General features: G+C 36.7%; 1 protein-coding gene and 1 non-coding gene across 2 annotated transcripts; one reads left to right on the top strand and one right to left on the bottom strand.

The window, feature by feature from the left end:
* Positions 1-4,566: 4,566 nt before the first annotated feature.
* Positions 4,567-4,639, top strand: Trnam-cau (transfer RNA methionine (anticodon CAU)). Its single transcript has one exon. It is a non-coding gene; the product is annotated as a tRNA-Met (tRNA).
* Positions 4,640-9,944: 5,305 nt separating this feature from the next.
* On the bottom strand, positions 9,945-13,123 carry LOC127862232 (Rieske domain-containing protein-like). The gene is made up of 5 exons (XM_052401263.1): positions 12,827-13,123; positions 11,749-11,881; positions 11,043-11,077; positions 10,736-10,816; positions 9,945-10,190 (listed from the first exon to the last, which is right to left on the bottom strand). Exons 1-5 carry the CDS (start codon positions 12,902-12,904, stop codon positions 10,020-10,022), a joined length of 498 nt encoding a protein of 165 aa, XP_052257223.1. The 5' UTR covers positions 12,905-13,123; the 3' UTR covers positions 9,945-10,019.
* Between the last annotated feature and the right edge of the window lie 3,928 nt (positions 13,124-17,051).

The following is a 17,051-nucleotide window of genomic DNA, read 5'->3' as shown; positions in this document are numbered from 1 at the left end:
AAGGGCTTCCGACTACAGGTGTTGAAGATTCTAGTCTCCTCTACAATTTAATATACAACACGGACTTGGCGTTAGGTATTTAAACGAGGTACAGACCACTGGTTCTATAAAAAATACTTATATTACCATCATAGCATTATATTTTTGTATCAATAAATGATTCGTTTGAAGATTTTAACAAGCGTAACAAAGCCACTCAACTTTGATTACCAGTATGAATACCTAAAACCTGGGCCGACTTATGGTAGTCCAAACACGCTTTTGACCTTTATTAATGTTGACCAACAGTTACTGGTATCTTATGAATGTTAATAAATGATATGTAGCCCAGAATTATACAACACTCTTACTTATTGCATTACATTAACAGCAAAAAAAAGAACACGAGCCCCTTTATTGAAAAAATGGCATCTTTCTCCGCTTGATCATCCTCCTCTCTCTTAAACCAGTAAACGGGCTCTGTATAATGTCACATTTCGTATTTCTGTTTTAGGTAATAGATGACGATATTATAAAACTGATTCTATACGATAATAATACCAAAGACGCGGGCATTAAATTGTAAACATGGATATAAAACCCAAAAATGGACTGTTTTGAATATTGCAGATTTTAATAAATAAATTTCTCTAAGCGCATATAAAAACATAATTGTATGCAGCATTTCCAGTGTAACGTTCAGTACACACGTGCGTGGTCTGCTCTTGTTTTAAGTTTAAATGCTTAGACTATGTTATCATTTAAAGTGATATTATGCGCATTTTCATAAGATGCATATAATGGATATTTTGGAGCATGGTAAATGCTCAGTATTACTATTTTCTCGCAAATATCACAACTTAAACGAAAAATTGCGAATCTGAAACTGTTCTAATTTTACCAAAAGGTGAAAAGGCCCCTTTAAGCGGACATGTGATGACGAGCCGTCTGTCCGCACTCGTGTCCGTTGTAAAGTCTTTACATGAACCTGAGGGGAACTAGTCAAAAGAAAATTTAAACAATAAAAACAACTTCCCTATTTGACAAATGTGCCACGGCTGCGCAGTTGGTAGCGCGCCAGTCTGAAGATCGTGAGTTTGACCCTCACTTGGGGGAAAATCTTGTGTTAAAATGAGTTAGGAAACGGTAAATTTTCTTCAGAGAATCCAGGACATTGTAATGTTGAGAAGATTTAATGAATTTGAGATACACTACAAGTTAGGCGGCTTTTTTTAAATTAAAAAAAATACAATACATTGCTGATCCATCAAGCTCGAAAGTCAGATAAGGGTCCCGACTCTTAACCTTGAGAAGGGGTCAAGTCGCCCCCATTCCATCTCTTGCTACGCCCCCTTGTAATCGTATGAACTCGATATCTACGTTGACACATGATTACACCTAGCGGGAACATGATAATACAGCCCATGTAGATTTTATAAAGTTACCAATAGATATACATGTGTATATTTATTAAATATCGCTACAAGCAGTAAGACCTTATTTCGGGATTTTGTTTTCGTTGCAGTCTAGTAATCTATAACGTTCGGGAAATGTTGTTCTAATAATGTTTTCAAAACGGTGATGCCATATCAGAATATTACTTGATTTGTCCGTTTTCATACTATGTGTTTTATGTTAAGTGCAAACACATAGTTGTTGTTGTTCAATAATATTTTATCATCGCCGGAATCTGAAATTGTTTGTGTGATATGTGATATATACCCTTATAGGATTTTGTATTCTCAATTAAACTGCATAGGTACATTTGCAGTATTGACTTGTACGCTCATTTTACTTGTACAATTTGGCTGATCGATTTCCTTAATATCAATCACTATTAAAATCCGACCCCGAAAAGTATTGTGTGGTTTTCATTATTGTTAAACGTTTTTCGCATGTTTGACTTCCTGATGAAGACTGTACCATTACAAATAATTAAATATCAGCTTATGGTATATTCAACGGTTTGTAACATTAGATACATGTACGGTCAATGTTAAAGATCATTGTTGTTATAAAATATGCATGTGTAAATTGAAACGATGAATATACACTTACATGTAGACATTATGCTGTAAATTAACTGACACTGAATAAGACGAATAATATTTGCCAAACACTGAATGGAAGGTTAACAACGTTAAGATGTTTCGACACGGGGCGCAAGACTAGCATGTCTGTCCCAGGTCAGAATGTTGCGTTTTCGCGTCACATCAGGGAAACGTATTGTAAAAATTGTGTTTAGTGAATAAATGTGTTTAATCTGTAATCAATTTGGCTATGTAAAAGAAGCGGTTTTAATTAACAAATGAGAGTTTGTGCTCATATAGATAGTTTATACACTAAGTGTTCTTTTTCCAATGTAGACTTAAAAGCACTTACTTGTATCAAAATAATCGAAGTGCTTCACATAAACCATGTCGTTTTTAATGTTTTTTAATGCAGCATCGCAAGGCAAGTAATTTAAAACTCATTAAAACATTTCAAAACATTTGTCAATGTTACATAGTTGAGCTTGAGGGGCGTTAACAATAAACAACGAATGTTACCGTAACATTATGACCAATTATGTATCTACACAAACAAAATTCATGAAGAAGAAACCTACACTCAGCAAAAATATAAAGCACTACAGTTGAACTTGTTCTATTTTTAATCTTTTAGCTTGAAATGTCAGCTATTTGTTGCATATTGAGTGCCAAGCCCCAAACAAACCGAACCACTCATGATACCGTGTTCCGGTGCCGGATAGCTCTTGATTTAAATCGGAAAGCAAGAAGGTGAGAAACTAAGGCAGCTATATAAGTGCACATACAGTGACAAACGTATTTCGTAAACATGGCATTCGAGTTAGACTACAGTTTGTTGGTATGTGTTTGACCCATCGACGCGGACAACAACACATACCACAGACTCGAATCATTCTCCGCTGAATACCTGACGACTTGGACAAATAATTAAGGGTATTTGAAGCAATCCGTGCGAGGGACGCTAATACTGATACTAGTTGAGTGATTACTGCTTTCTTAACGGACTATTTCTTTTTTTTGTATAAATTCATTCGAAATATTACGATACTGGATGTTGCGTTCACTCCAATTATATTCAAATATAAGAAAAATTAACTCATTAAATAATCCACTTTTGTTTGATATCGAGGTCAGCGAATATATACATTTAGGGTAATCTACCCTAATCACAAGTAAGTCAACGACAAGGTGAGTCATACATTATCATGTGCATAGTCAACGACAAGATGAGTCATACATTATCATGTGCATAGTTGAAGTCAACGACAAGGTGAGTCATACATTATCATGTGCATACACAAGTAAGTCAACGACAAGGTGAGTCATACATTATCATGTGCATAGTTGAGTAGGTTATTAAAGGTTCTGATGACTTCATTATTTTTTATCATAACGCAAACTTAAACTGAAGTTTTAAAATGTTTGTTAATGTATAACATGACCATTATAGTTTGCACTTGTTTTATTGTTCACGGTTCTTATAAGAAAAAGCTTGCCGCCAGTTTGAGCCATTTTAGAATACATTGTACATAGAAATTATTTAAGTTCATTTTCTTGAAAAGTTCAAATTCATTTGAATTTACAACAGCGAGGCTACCAAAATACGTGTGTAAAATAAAGAAATAAGATGACAGTCACCTACCTTATATGATATTAAGTTGGAAAAGATCTTACTGTACTTATTGTGTTGGATAATAAATCGATGTTCTTTAAATGGGCCTTTCCACATCAAGGTAAATAGACAAATATAAGAAAAATGTTTCAGATTCTCAAATTTTCGTTTTTTGTTATGAAATTTGTGAAGAAATAGTAATATTGAACATTAACCATGCTCTAAAATAGCCATTATATGCATCTTTGGACGATTTAAAAACCTGAAAATTTTTCAAGCGTCGCAATGCGAAACGATTGAATAATTTGGAGAGTTCTGTTGTTGTCGTTGTATAATGTAAAACTACATACTAGGATTGCTTATATAAAGTATAAAATACCTTCTTCGTTGTATGAACAGGGATGGCCGAGTGGTCTTAGCGGTAGTCTTTGACTCCCAGGACTCCAGGGGCCAGTGGTTCGAGCCCACTAAACCTGAAAATTATAAAGCGTTGCAACGCGAAACGATTGAATAAATCATTTTGGAGAGTTATGTTGTTGCTGTTTAATTTTGTGAAACTACGAAGATTGCTTATATAAAGTACAAAATACGTTTCATATACATACATGGCAGGATGGCCGAGCGGTCTAATTCGTTTTTACTCCAGGACTCCGGGGGCCACTGGTTCGAGCCCTGCTGCGGGCTACTTTTTTTCCTTTTTTTATTTTTATTCTTGATTTTTAACTGGAGCTTTTTAGATCCAATGTTTATATTTCTCAATATAAAGCATTTAATGACAAACTTAAAAACATTTCAAAATCTGTGAAAAGGCCCCTTTAAGCGGCAATGTGATAAAAAGCTATCTGTCCGCAATCATGTCCGTTGTAAAGTCTTAAGATGGCCCTGTTGAGAACTTGTCAAAAGAAAATTAAAACGATTAAAGCAACGTACGTTTTTGACAAACGTGCCTCGGTAGCTTAGTAGGTATCGCGTCAGTCTCATAATCTGAAGGTCGTGAGTTCGATGCTCACCCGGGGCAAACCTTTTATTAAAATAAATGAGGAAACGGTTAATTTCCTTAAAAAGATTCCGGACATTGTCGCATTGAAACGGTTTTGTGAATCGTAATGGCACACCAAGAGTAGCAGCTTTTTATTTGAAAAACAAAAACAACTACAATACATTGCTGAACCGTTAAGTACTAAGGTCGGATTATAGTACCGGTTTGGGGAAACACGTCACCCTTGCGTTCATTGCTTCTCTTCATTATTCCTTGTAATCTGTAGAACTCGATATATACGTAAAACATGATTATAACAAGCACATATAGCGTCCCTGCCAAGTTGGTTAAGCCCGGATGAGAGGCAACACCTGCAGCAACGATGTAACTATGCCATGAGATCTTGGAGGGGATAAAGTGGCCATCCTAGTGGCATCTGTAACTGGTTGTTCCCCTACAGTAAAATGGCAACGTCAAACTGTACCGTCAAATAACAGAACCCTCAGCCTCATCAGCCATCCCAGCAAAGTCATGCTTTGCACCATCCACGCCTGACAGAAAAGTAAGGCAAAGGAAATGATGGCGGAAAAGCAGGCTGGATTCAGAAAACGGTGGGAAAAAATAACCGCAGTCATCTTTGAGAAACACCTTTAATATCAACGTTAGCACTTCCAAAACTTCATCAACCGTAAGGCAGATTCTGACCGCGTGTGACATGATGTATAATTGCAGGTTCTGTGATGCTTCACAGCAATTCATCCAAGAACTTTCCTAATACGCCAGCATCGCATTACACCTGAATGGACAAGTGGGGTACTTTTCAGGACAGCATTGGGCGTCCGTCATAGATATCGGATCTTGTCCGTTTTGTTAAACATCCTTTTGTTATTATTATGCAGGAAGCCATCTAAGACCACCACAATTCCGTCTTCGCCGATAGAAAAGCCATCTCTTACCTTAGATCCGCTCTTGACATTGACCCCATGGGTAACTCCAGCAGTTAGCTAGAAGACCACACACATATAAATAATTAAAGACCAGGAGCATACGGCAGTAAGGTAAGGGCAGAGAAATCGAAGATCAGGGTCAACTGAGCATCAAGAACAACACAAGTGCAAACAACACCATGAACGGTGAGAAGCTGGAAGAAGTGACCAGCTTCAAATACTTGTGAGCAAATCTCTCCAAAAATGGTACCAGTACCGCTGTAATGGAAAAGCAGGTCCATTAGCATCCCCACCAAACAGTGGCTCGTAGTGTATGTCCTACGGCTGTAAGATCTTGACGCTGCACGCGGACACTGAACATAGGATACAGGCATATCAACGCAAGTTAAGACGGCGACTGCAACGCATTCCTGCAAAGAGCACAAAACCAACAAATCAGTCCTGGCAAAACAACACTACTTGCTAGTCCACAAGAACCGCTCTGTGCGACCATCAAAGACGAAGGCTGGCTTAGATTGGACAAGTTACCAGGCACGAATCCCTGCAAGACTGGGCTCCAGGTCACGCAATGGTGTCGCCATCGCGGCCGGATGCAGAAAAGCTGGATGTACAATGTAAAAGAATTCCATCTCCATAGTTGAGCTCCAAGCAGCTCACAACAAACATTACTTGCCGTGGATCTCCGTATTGTTGTCTCTCATTCCTCCACCCACCCAACGACCAGTCCGTCCAATGGGATGATCATACGTTGTTGATGAAAAGTACTATGATGTATTAATTTGGCATGTCATCTTATAATAGATATCTATAATTAGACGATTAGTGCAAGTGAGTCATAACTTATCAGCATGAATAATGTCACAGTAATTGCCCGTCTGAATTTTTTTTTGAGTACACTTACTGAGGCTCGGTAAACCTTAAACGTACAAGCACCAATTGCTGTTCCACTATTGACCTAAACTAAATGCTAATTAATCTCCATAACTAGTCATTAATGAGTAATGATACTTTTTACTCATTTATATTATTGTTATAGTTATTTTTTCTGAATTACCGAATTTGTAATGTATACATACATTTCCAGTATTTTAAGTGTATGATTATGAACAATGTTGTTTTGTTGTTTTTTTTTGGGGGGGGGGGGGGGGGGTAAAGTGTACATTCATAGTGGAAAAATGGTACATTTGCATCAAAATTGCAATCGTTTCTTATGACAAACTATTTGTAAAATTGTATGCGCATTTGGCGAACATATATGGAGAAAGTATGCTGTAAAGTAACCATACCTTAACAAGAAGAAGCGACAAAACGATGTCTGTCAATTATTTTACAGCTGTTATATAACAACTAAAACATATGTCGACATGTGGCTCAACAATACCGCGTCTGACTCCGTATCAGAAGCCTGCGTGTCCGAATCACGTCAGGGTCACTATGTTCTATGTTTTGTTTAGTTTGTATATATGTAATCTTCTACTTCGTACTTCCTACAGTCAATTGCTGACTATTACAGGAAGGCCTATTATAGGCAGATGTGGACATTGTCGAGTCCGTTTCCTGGGAAGAGCCAGTACTTGGTGGCTGTGGAGGAGATAATGAGATTGCTCCCCGAGTAGGGAGCGAACCCACGAACTCCCAAACGCTAGGCGGACACCTCATCCACTACACCACCGCGACCTTATATAAATAAGTTTATGTAATTAAAAATGTTTCAAGCAGCAAATGAAATTTTGTAATTGGTGTTTCGGATCCGTTTAGCTTAAAATGTGTACCATAATAGAGGTAATGAGTACCAGGCCACACGCTTCAAAGGACAGAAAACGATTGCGATATTGTGTTACCCTCTTTCGTTAACTAAAACATACATGATGAAGTTCTTAAATGCCAATTATCACAGACATTGTGACTTCTAGAGTGTTTACAAGGTTTCTCTATAGCCGAATAAGGAAAACTGCCCCCCCCCCCTGGCAGCAATGTTATTGAACTAACCGGAACCCCATTTTCGAACTCAACTCTCATATCAAGGAAACAAATGTTCTGACCAAATTTCATGAAAATTGCGCCAAAAATGTGACTTCTAGAGTGTTGACATGTTTTCACTATATACATATAGAGAAAAATGCCCCGTCCACTGGCGGCCATGTTTTTTCACCGATCTGGACCATTTTCGAACTCGTCCGAGATGTCAATAAAACCAATGTTTTGACCAACTTTTATGATGATTGGGCAAAAATTGTGACTTCTAGAGTGTTGACAAGGTTTCTCTATAGCCAAATAAGGAAAACTGCCCCCCCCCCCCTGGCAGCAATGTTATTGAACTAACCGGAACCCCATTTTCGAACTCAACTCTCATATCAAGGAAACAAATGTTCTGACCAAATTTCATGAAAATTGCGCCAAAAATGTGACTTCTAGAGTGTTCACATGTTTTCACTATATACATATAGAAAAAAATGCCCCGCCCACTGGCGGCCATGTTTTTTCACCGTTTTGGACCATTTTCGAACTCGTCCGAGATATCAATAAAACCAATGTTTTGACGACCAACTTTCATGATGATTGGGCAAAAATTGTGACTTCTAGAGTGTTTACAAGGTTTCTCTATAGCCAAAAAAGGAAAACTGCCCCCCCCCCCCCCCCCCCCCCTAACCATCCCCCCCCCCGGCCGGCCATGTTATTGAACTGACTGGAACCATTTTCCAACAACTCAACTCTCATATCAAGGAAACAAATGTTCTGACCAAATTGCATGAAAATTGCGCCAAAAATGTGACTTCTAGAGTGTTGACATGTTTTCACTATATACATATAGAGAAAAATGCCCCGTCCACTGGCGGCCATGTTTTTTCACCGATCTGGACCATTTTCGAACTCGTCCGAGATGTCAATAAAACCAATGTTTTGACCAGCTTTTATGATGATTGGGCAAAAATTGTGACTTCTAGAGTGTTTACAAGGTTTCTCTGTAGCCAAATAAGGAAAACTGCCCCCCCCCCCCCCCCCGGCAGCCATGTTATTCAACTGACCAGAACCATTTTCGAACTCTACTCTCATATCAAGAAAACAAATGTTCTGACCAAATTTCATGAAAATTGGGCCAAAAATGTGACTTCTAAAGTGTTCACATATTTTCATTATATACATATTGAGAAATATGCCCCGCCCACTGGCGGCCATGTCTTTTCACCGATCTGGACCATTTTCGAACTCGTCCGAGATATCAATAAAACCAATGTTTTGACGACCAACTTTCATGATGATTGGGCAAAAATTGTGACTTCTAGAGTATTGACAAGGTTTCTCTATATGAAATATCTGGGCTCTGAGAATGAAAAAGAAGAAAATATGTTTGTAAAGTGTTCACTGTAATCATATCAGTAAAGAAATTTACCCAAAGGCGTCGCCAATATTTATCACAAGGGAATATTTAAACAAATCCGAACATTGCGGTTGCAGAGAAGAGGATTGTTTTTGATTGTTTAATATATTGAACATAAGTTACACCCTAGGCGAGAAAACTTTGACTTTTTAACGCACTTAATATTGGACGACATGATAGTGCATGACAAATGTTACACCTCTCTACCTTGTAGTTTAAGGATAAGTTGTGTGTACTTGTACATGTTTGCAATCTGTTTTACCTCGGGGTATATGAACATGCAGCGGACCGGTAGAATTTCTTTAACTTTGAGAGAAGATCACCCAAGGACCATCCCTGAGAAGTTAAAAGAAAATTTGCAAAGTGGTTTAGGAGATGTCGTTTATTGTAAAAAAAAGAAGAAACACTTCATGGTCACGAGACATGCGACAACGGAAACTCGAGAGCCACCCACCACATACGACTATCAAACGCATAAATTTAATGCCCAAGTGAACTGCTAAAAGCTCAACAGTATTACATCAAACAACAAAATGCTCCTCTTGGTAGAAGCGTGGAAGCTATATCTAATATTTAAAAACTTGATTGTCTTCTAATACATGACATATTTTTTTCAATTGACATCATTGATTTATGTGTCGCTTTGACTGGTGATTTGGAACGTTATTTCCAGGTGTGCGTTACGTCACTCATCAATTTGTCTATTTAGTTTATAAATCATTGTTTTTTGCAAAAACTGAGAAACCTTTTTCCATCAGTATGCACGTTTAACGTTTATATCAATAGTATTTTAACGATTCAATTTGACATCAAATGATTAATAAAAATGTAGATGATGAATAAGATTAAAGCCGCCGTAGATCCACATATGATAATCGTGTCTGTTCGGCTCTTTATATAAATGCAATCAATCGTGTGCCTTGTGTTTAAACAAAGATCTATACAAAAATATTTATAGATCATTGGTTTAGCTACTTAATAACATATAAAACGGAATAAAGCCCGAAAAGCATACAAACATTTTTTATTTATTTATTAAGTAACACAAATTAGAAAAACAGTTTCAAATTTTGATTTAATAACAAAAGAGTAGTCATAAGTTATCCTGCTTTTCCGTATTGTATTTATCCGAATCTAAGGTGCCATCCCTGTCGGTCAGTTTTAGGTAGATATTGCCCTCGTGTACGCGCACTGCATGCGTCCTCTGCCGCTGACTCCCTGCTGTCCATTTCACACTGGTCTTGGGATGGAACGGATCAACCGACTGTAATAAGTAACATTTAAGCTGCGCTCTGAGAAAACGTGGCTTAATTCAAATCATAAAGTGTTGTCTCAGATTAGGCGGTGCAGTCCGCACAGTCTTATCAGGGTCGACACTTTCCACTACCAAAATATACCATATAAGCGAAAAGTGTCGTCCCTGATAAGATTGTGCGGAATGCATATGTTAATCTTGGACGACACCTTGCACACCTGCATTAGTGTGCTTCATAGAAAAATGCCGAAATTTCAATTATTTTAACTCGTACAAATTAAAACATTAAACATTTTGATTTCAGTGCTATAATTTAACTACTTTCCTGGATCCAAGTATATGTAGTACATTTAACGGTTTACCAATGATATCAAACTAAAAAATGGAATGACTATTATATTGACTTCATGACGGAAGTATTTATGAAATGTTATTAAGGAAACCCCTTTAAAAAGCAGCAAAGACAATCATGATCTTTTCTCTGATCGCGATTGAGTTCAAATTGATAATCAATCAAAACCATCTAACATTGCGAATTCATTTTTATAATTTACCTGGTAATAATTTTGACCAGTGTCGACACACACTTTGTATTTGTGCCAAGGACATACAAGACACAATCTTCCACCCAGTTCCTGTTAAATAAATCAACTGTCTGTTATTGCAATGTTGTACACATATTCTAAATGGCATTGAAATTTATAACTCATTAGTTCTTACATGTGTAAAAGTTTGAAAACAGAACAAAATGAGTACTTAAAGAAAGACAAAATGTCATACTTATATTGCTATATAAATTTAACAATCGATTTTGCCCATGTCAGTTAACCTAAATCTTTTTTCAATAAATCTTTTATATACCTCAATGTCACCATCATAAAGAGGACCCCCTGCATCTGTAATGGTTGTGAATTCACAATAAGAAGACAACGTTTATATATAGATATGATCTGGCACGAGTTGTCATATCATACCAAATTTTATTAAACGAGTTCAGGAAATTTGTTAGTAAGCGAGCCTTTGGCGAGCTTACTAACGAATTTCCTGGACGAGTTTGATAAAATATGGTATGAAATAACAACGAGTGTCAGATCTTTTTTATCACATGCTTTTAAATGAGCAAATTAAATTAATATTTACGCAAACATAATGATAAATCTCAAATGTTGTTTACATTTCGTGACGTTGCAACGTAATTTTAGCAAAATAACAAAATACGATTGGTCAATCAAACGAAAATAAGCAAATGAAAACGCTTAAAAAGAACTAGTATATTACACATGTGTAAGGTAAAAAAAAGTTGTAATGATTATATTACATGGGAAACAGGGTGTGGCATGTGATAAAATAGCGTATATATATATATATAACAATAGCGTATTATATATATCTTCTTAAACTGTTTATTTATAAGTATTACTTGCAGTTGTTTATAATGGGCTTGTAAAAATGATTAAGATATTTATAAAGCTATACGATCATAAGTCATACACACACCCATTATAAAACGGCATCTGTATCAGTTATGAATTATATAATTATAATATTAGCAAAGTTTATCCCTTACGGTAGCATACAGAGTCCATCGCATAGTAATTGACTCCGTATTTAATGATGAGGATGTCTCTGCCATCTATCTTCAGTCGCTTTCTAGATGTTCTTCCAGGTAGTTCACTTGTGGAGCACGCCAACACCTCATCCTCAAATACATACAAACATAACGTTCCAATCAGACAGTGAATATTGTCACATGTGGAACATGCTAACATCTCAATATTTCTGAATTTGTCTAAATGACGCATTTTTCCCCAAACCAAATGGACCTGCCCCCCTCACCCAAGAAAAAAAGCACTAGAAAGTAAAGGTTGTCATTTGAGAAACATGGCAAGATCTCACCCTTAAGAGCATCAAAATAAAACATATTCAAAAAGTTATGGTTGTTTGTCACTAAGGGAACATGCAAGGGCCTCACATTAAAGCATTATCATGAAACTTAATTCAGACAGTTTTTTGATGGTGCATAATGCATATAGGGTAATACGCTCCATTGAAACAACGTATTGTTAACTGTAAACTTATGTATCATTTACATCTAGCAGCAATTAACAGGTGCAATATAGTGTATCTGTAAAAATAATAAATTGTAGCTGTATTCAATTGCGTTTGTATCAAAATTGATGTATAGACTTTCTACATCTAAGAAGTTTTAAGTGCGAGATGAACATTAAAAAAAATACATTTTTGAAGCAAAACAGAATTATTCTTTAGTATACAACATATGTGTGTGTGAGAGTATGTGCTTGCGTTCATTTGTACTGAAAAGGCTTATCCACTCTTTCCTGATATTAAACAAGATATGTGTTTGTCAGAAACACTATGTCAACTTTTGCGCCGCTTTGAAGTTATATATTTGACCTTTGACCTTAAAGGATGACCTTGACCTTTCACCACTGAAAATGTGAAGCTCTATGAGATACGTATGCATGCCTAATATCAAGTTGCTATCTTCAATATTGCAAAAGTTATTGCAAATGTCATTGACATTTGTTTGGGCAAACAAACAAATAAACACACAAACCAACAGACAGGGCAAAAACAATATGTCCGCCATTTGTATAGTGGTGGCGAACATAATAAACATTCACCAAAGGAACTGCACTATGGTTATGGTCGTTATCATTTTCCAAACGGGCAGATTTTGAGTAAGGTGGTCGGGTTTCCATGTTAGTTGTTGTTCCTGTGTCCTTTACTTGCTTTTCAATCTTTCAAAACCAAATTACGAACAAAAACCACTTTCGGAAAATCATTCTTTTATTATAGATATTTTGAATACAGAAGCATGGTCCAGTTCGCCGATATTAAGCACATTGACACCATATTTCAGAAGGCATTCTCTATACGTTCATTTAATTTATTGTTTGACAAATTTATTAATAAGAGAAACAACTAGAGTTAAAAAAATTCTTCAAACTACAAAGTAGTTACTTCCCTTTTTGAATATATTTTAAGTTTACATTATGCTCAATAATCGTATCATGCAGGTTTGTACTTTTTAAAAGAAAACACCATAGTTTACTCGAAGGCATGTGTTATACTTTAAACGATTGTTCTTGTTTTATCTTTTGGTAATAGTGGTAGGGCAAGATTAGGTGTTCACTACTAAATCCCTGAAATATGATAGAGTAAGAGACTATAGTTACAAATTGCACTGAAATAAAGGTTACATTCCACTAGAAAACGGCCGGGAAAAGGTGCAAAACAGTCGGTTTTGATTTGTATCACGTTTTTTCTTGGTTTTTACATGACATACTGTATCATTTTAAATTGAAAACATCGATTCCGCAAAGAATGGCTTTTAAGAAAATGTATGGTTATGTGAGTCTCTATGAACAAAATGTTGCATTTATTTTCGCTATAAGTTGTCGCGTTTATATTGAATTATATAGGATACATGTTTAGTATATTATGACCTAAAGGTACCAATTCACTATTCACTTTTTTAGAAGATCACTTTTGTGATTCGTCGCGCAATTTATTTGATCCGCCTTTTAACGTTATGACGTCATGACATAAGATGTATATTTAGGTCCGCAATTAACTGTCATGCGCCTTTTAACCAGTCATTTATTTTATTACTGATCTTATTAGGCTGTGCAGCTCAAGGTAAGTTAACGTGGTTCGTTCTTCTTTTTACAAGAATTTATTGTGACGTTCGGCCGTATGAGGAGGAATAGAAATAACATTTTAAAAAGAGTTATGTTTTCAACGGACGTCGAATTTGATGATTGGAGTAAAATTTCTTATTTTAAAAAGTAGCACACACTTAAGTGTTCAATGAAAATGCAAACAGACAAATACAAAGTCCAAACGAGAAAGCTAAGGTTGTGTGTCACTTGCGGTATAAGTTATCACAGTACATGTGTAATCATCATTAATAGGTTATCCAGATTATTGACGAGCAACATTAATGTGCAGTCTATTGATACATTAATTAGACGTTTTTTTTTGCTGGTATTGTTTTACCTTTTAAATACCTTTCATAATGCTTTATCAAATAAATTATCTGCATACATAAAACTGCATACAGTGCAAACAACAATTTTATAATATTTATAATGGCTAACAGGGTTCCAGATATAATATAAATGACTTTTATATAAAGTTAAAGTTAACACTGTTACTTTTGTGCATGTCTAATATGATTTAAACAAAAAAAGCTAGTAATGCACGTGGAGCCGTAGAATCGAACAACTAATAACTCAACCTTGGGAACTCAGTGTTATATTCAAAATCGTTATTCCAAGCTATTTTCCAATCATCAAATAAACGTTTATATAAAATATTTATGTAATATTAAATACTTATTTGTGGCCAGATTGAAGTATAAGAACCGAATTGCTTGCTATATCAATCATATACATGTTAATTGCTGATCAGACATAAACATTATAATTAAAATAATATTATATCAAAAGATATATATACGACATGATGCACATGCTTGATGACGTAAACATATCTCCTTTTTGTATCCCCTGATTTTTTGAAAACTCGGACGTCGACAGACGATATTATTACAGTGATATTTGAACAGTACAAATATCGTGCGTCGCCGCGACTGTCGCGCAAATTATAGAGTATCGCAAATATGTGTCTATTGTCGCGGTCTGAAATTAGACCGCGATACACGAGATTCGGATAATTAGGGCGATATTTGAATAATAAAATATCGTGCGTCGCCGCGACTGTCGCGAAAAATATCGTGTATCGCTTCGTGTGTCTAGTGCCGCCCATGATGAAAGAAGGGCGAGATTATATATGGCCTATCCGGATTCCGTATTAGAGTGACGTTCTCGCGTTCTGTCATTCAAACCTGCTAACACGAAATAACGATACGTGTCTTAATTGTCATGTCTTATTTGCTATCGTTTCGTGTCTGTGCGCATCAACTTATGGTGTTGTCGCTTCTGATTTGTAGTTCTGTGGTTTTGGCAGGTGAAACAGTCGCTTTAACTCGGGAGCGAACTAAAGACAAATTCATAATTTTCGTGTTGGCACTTATCTTTGTTATGCTAACGTGTCTTCTTGTCGCTCTGTTAACCCACCAACACGTAAGCCACCATAATAAACATTTTCTCTTCTTTTTTATTTTTTATTTCAAATTCACTGCCACTAAACAACATTTATAAAGCAGCATGTTGTACACATGCATAAACTTGTATTTGCCTAAATACAACATATTTTAGCATTCAAACGGGAACAAGGTACCTAATTAAGACTAGAAACAATAGCATATTATATGCATTATATTATAAACATGTACATTATTTATTTAAGACATCACTTACACTGATATTGTGAAAGGAGAGAGAATCAATATTAATATCTGTGATGACGAGTTGATGATGATGATGATGATGATGATGATGATGATGATGATGATGATGATGATGATGATGATGATGATGATGATGATGATGATGATGATGATAATGGTGGTGGTGGTGGTGGTGATGATGATGATGTGGATGATGATGATGATGACGACAACGACGATGATGATGATGTTTGTCAAGCAACTTTCATTTGTTTAGTATATTTAATACACAGAGATTTCACACTTTTCCCCGGTGTAGCCTCGGCGACAGAAACAGAACTGAGTTCCATCCGGCTTCACGTCGCATTGACCGTTCTGACCGCAATTCAGGCAACATTTATTTTCACAAAACAGGCCCATTGCCCCCGGATCGCATTTGCACTGGAAAGTGATCTGCTTCAAACTGTAGTCGCTGGAACATGACCCATACATGCACCGAAATCCGAACTGACACATCCGGTCGTCGCGCGGGTCGCAGCTTGTAACTGGATGAACACGCGTCTTGGCTGACTGTCGCTGTAAACGAGTTTATGTCGTATTTATGTACGATTACGCTGTTCGCAGGATTCCGAAAGTCGTGACTCAGCAGGTAGTTTGCGGCATATTGGGGACTTCCAATTAATCCTAAATTAACCCAAGTTGAACCTTTGGGTATACTATCGTATGTCATGGATGTAGCACTGTCCCAAAAGGTGTTTTCACTTGGTTTATCAAACGCGTTACTATGAACAAAATTTGCGTCATAACGCTTAAATGCAGGTAGGGCTTTATTGAAATTTCCGACGCCATCCGATATTTCCACAAACAGCCTTTCACGCGGACGTTGTCGAACTACGGGTTCATGTGCAGGGTGTCTCTTCTGGGCGTTAATCATATTTAATTGTTCCGAAATCCTTGAGCGATCGGGCTTATCCTTAACTTGCTGCCTTGTAGGGTTAACATCCGACGAGATGGTTCCGGGCTGGTCAGAAGAAGTTTTATCACACAGTTGTCCAGTCCAGCCAATATCGCACACGCATATTTGTTCCGTCGGCTCGCAGCGACGATGACGGCAGTCCAGAGACTTGCAGTGATCGAAAGACCCGTCGTATAAGATCAAGCTCCTTTTCAATCCAGGACCATTGCTCGAATAGGAAATAATTTCCGCGTTGATATGCACGACAGCAATCGTAAGACCGAAGAAAACGCGCATTGTGTTGAGATAATTCATTTATTGCTTTTAAATAATATTATTCCAGTATAAAGCGCTACTGATCGACCCTGTCGGTTATCATAGCAGTTCACTATTGTCGGGCATTTCATCTGATTCTCGTTTAGGCACAATGACATCATAGATGTCAGGTGTTTAATTAGGCTCGACAATTTACGTCTTTCATGCCCTGTACCAATCGTTTACTTAATAAGCGATGTCCTTAGCCTTTGTTTAATATTGCGTGAACATCATTATGAAATCGTTGTACACTGTCGCTACATATCATTGGCTTTACCTATGA

This window comes from Dreissena polymorpha, chromosome 16, assembly GCF_020536995.1.
Source record: "Dreissena polymorpha isolate Duluth1 chromosome 16, UMN_Dpol_1.0, whole genome shotgun sequence".
NCBI lineage: Eukaryota > Metazoa > Mollusca > Bivalvia > Myida > Dreissenidae > Dreissena > Dreissena polymorpha.
Note: the sequence above shows the minus strand (reverse complement) of the source record. Positions and strands in the feature narration are given on the sequence as shown.

Coding starts and splice junctions, on each gene's coding strand:
- LOC127862232 (XM_052401263.1), bottom strand. CDS start 12,904: ATGGAAACCCGACCACCTTACTCAAAATCTGCCCGTTTGGAAAATGAT. Junction 11,078..11,748: donor GATGGACTCTGTATGCTACC/GTAAGGGATAAA, acceptor CAACCATTACAG/ATGCAGGGGGTCCTCTTTAT. Junction 10,817..11,042: donor TTTATGATGGTGACATTGAG/GTATATAAAAGA, acceptor TTTATTTAACAG/GAACTGGGTGGAAGATTGTG.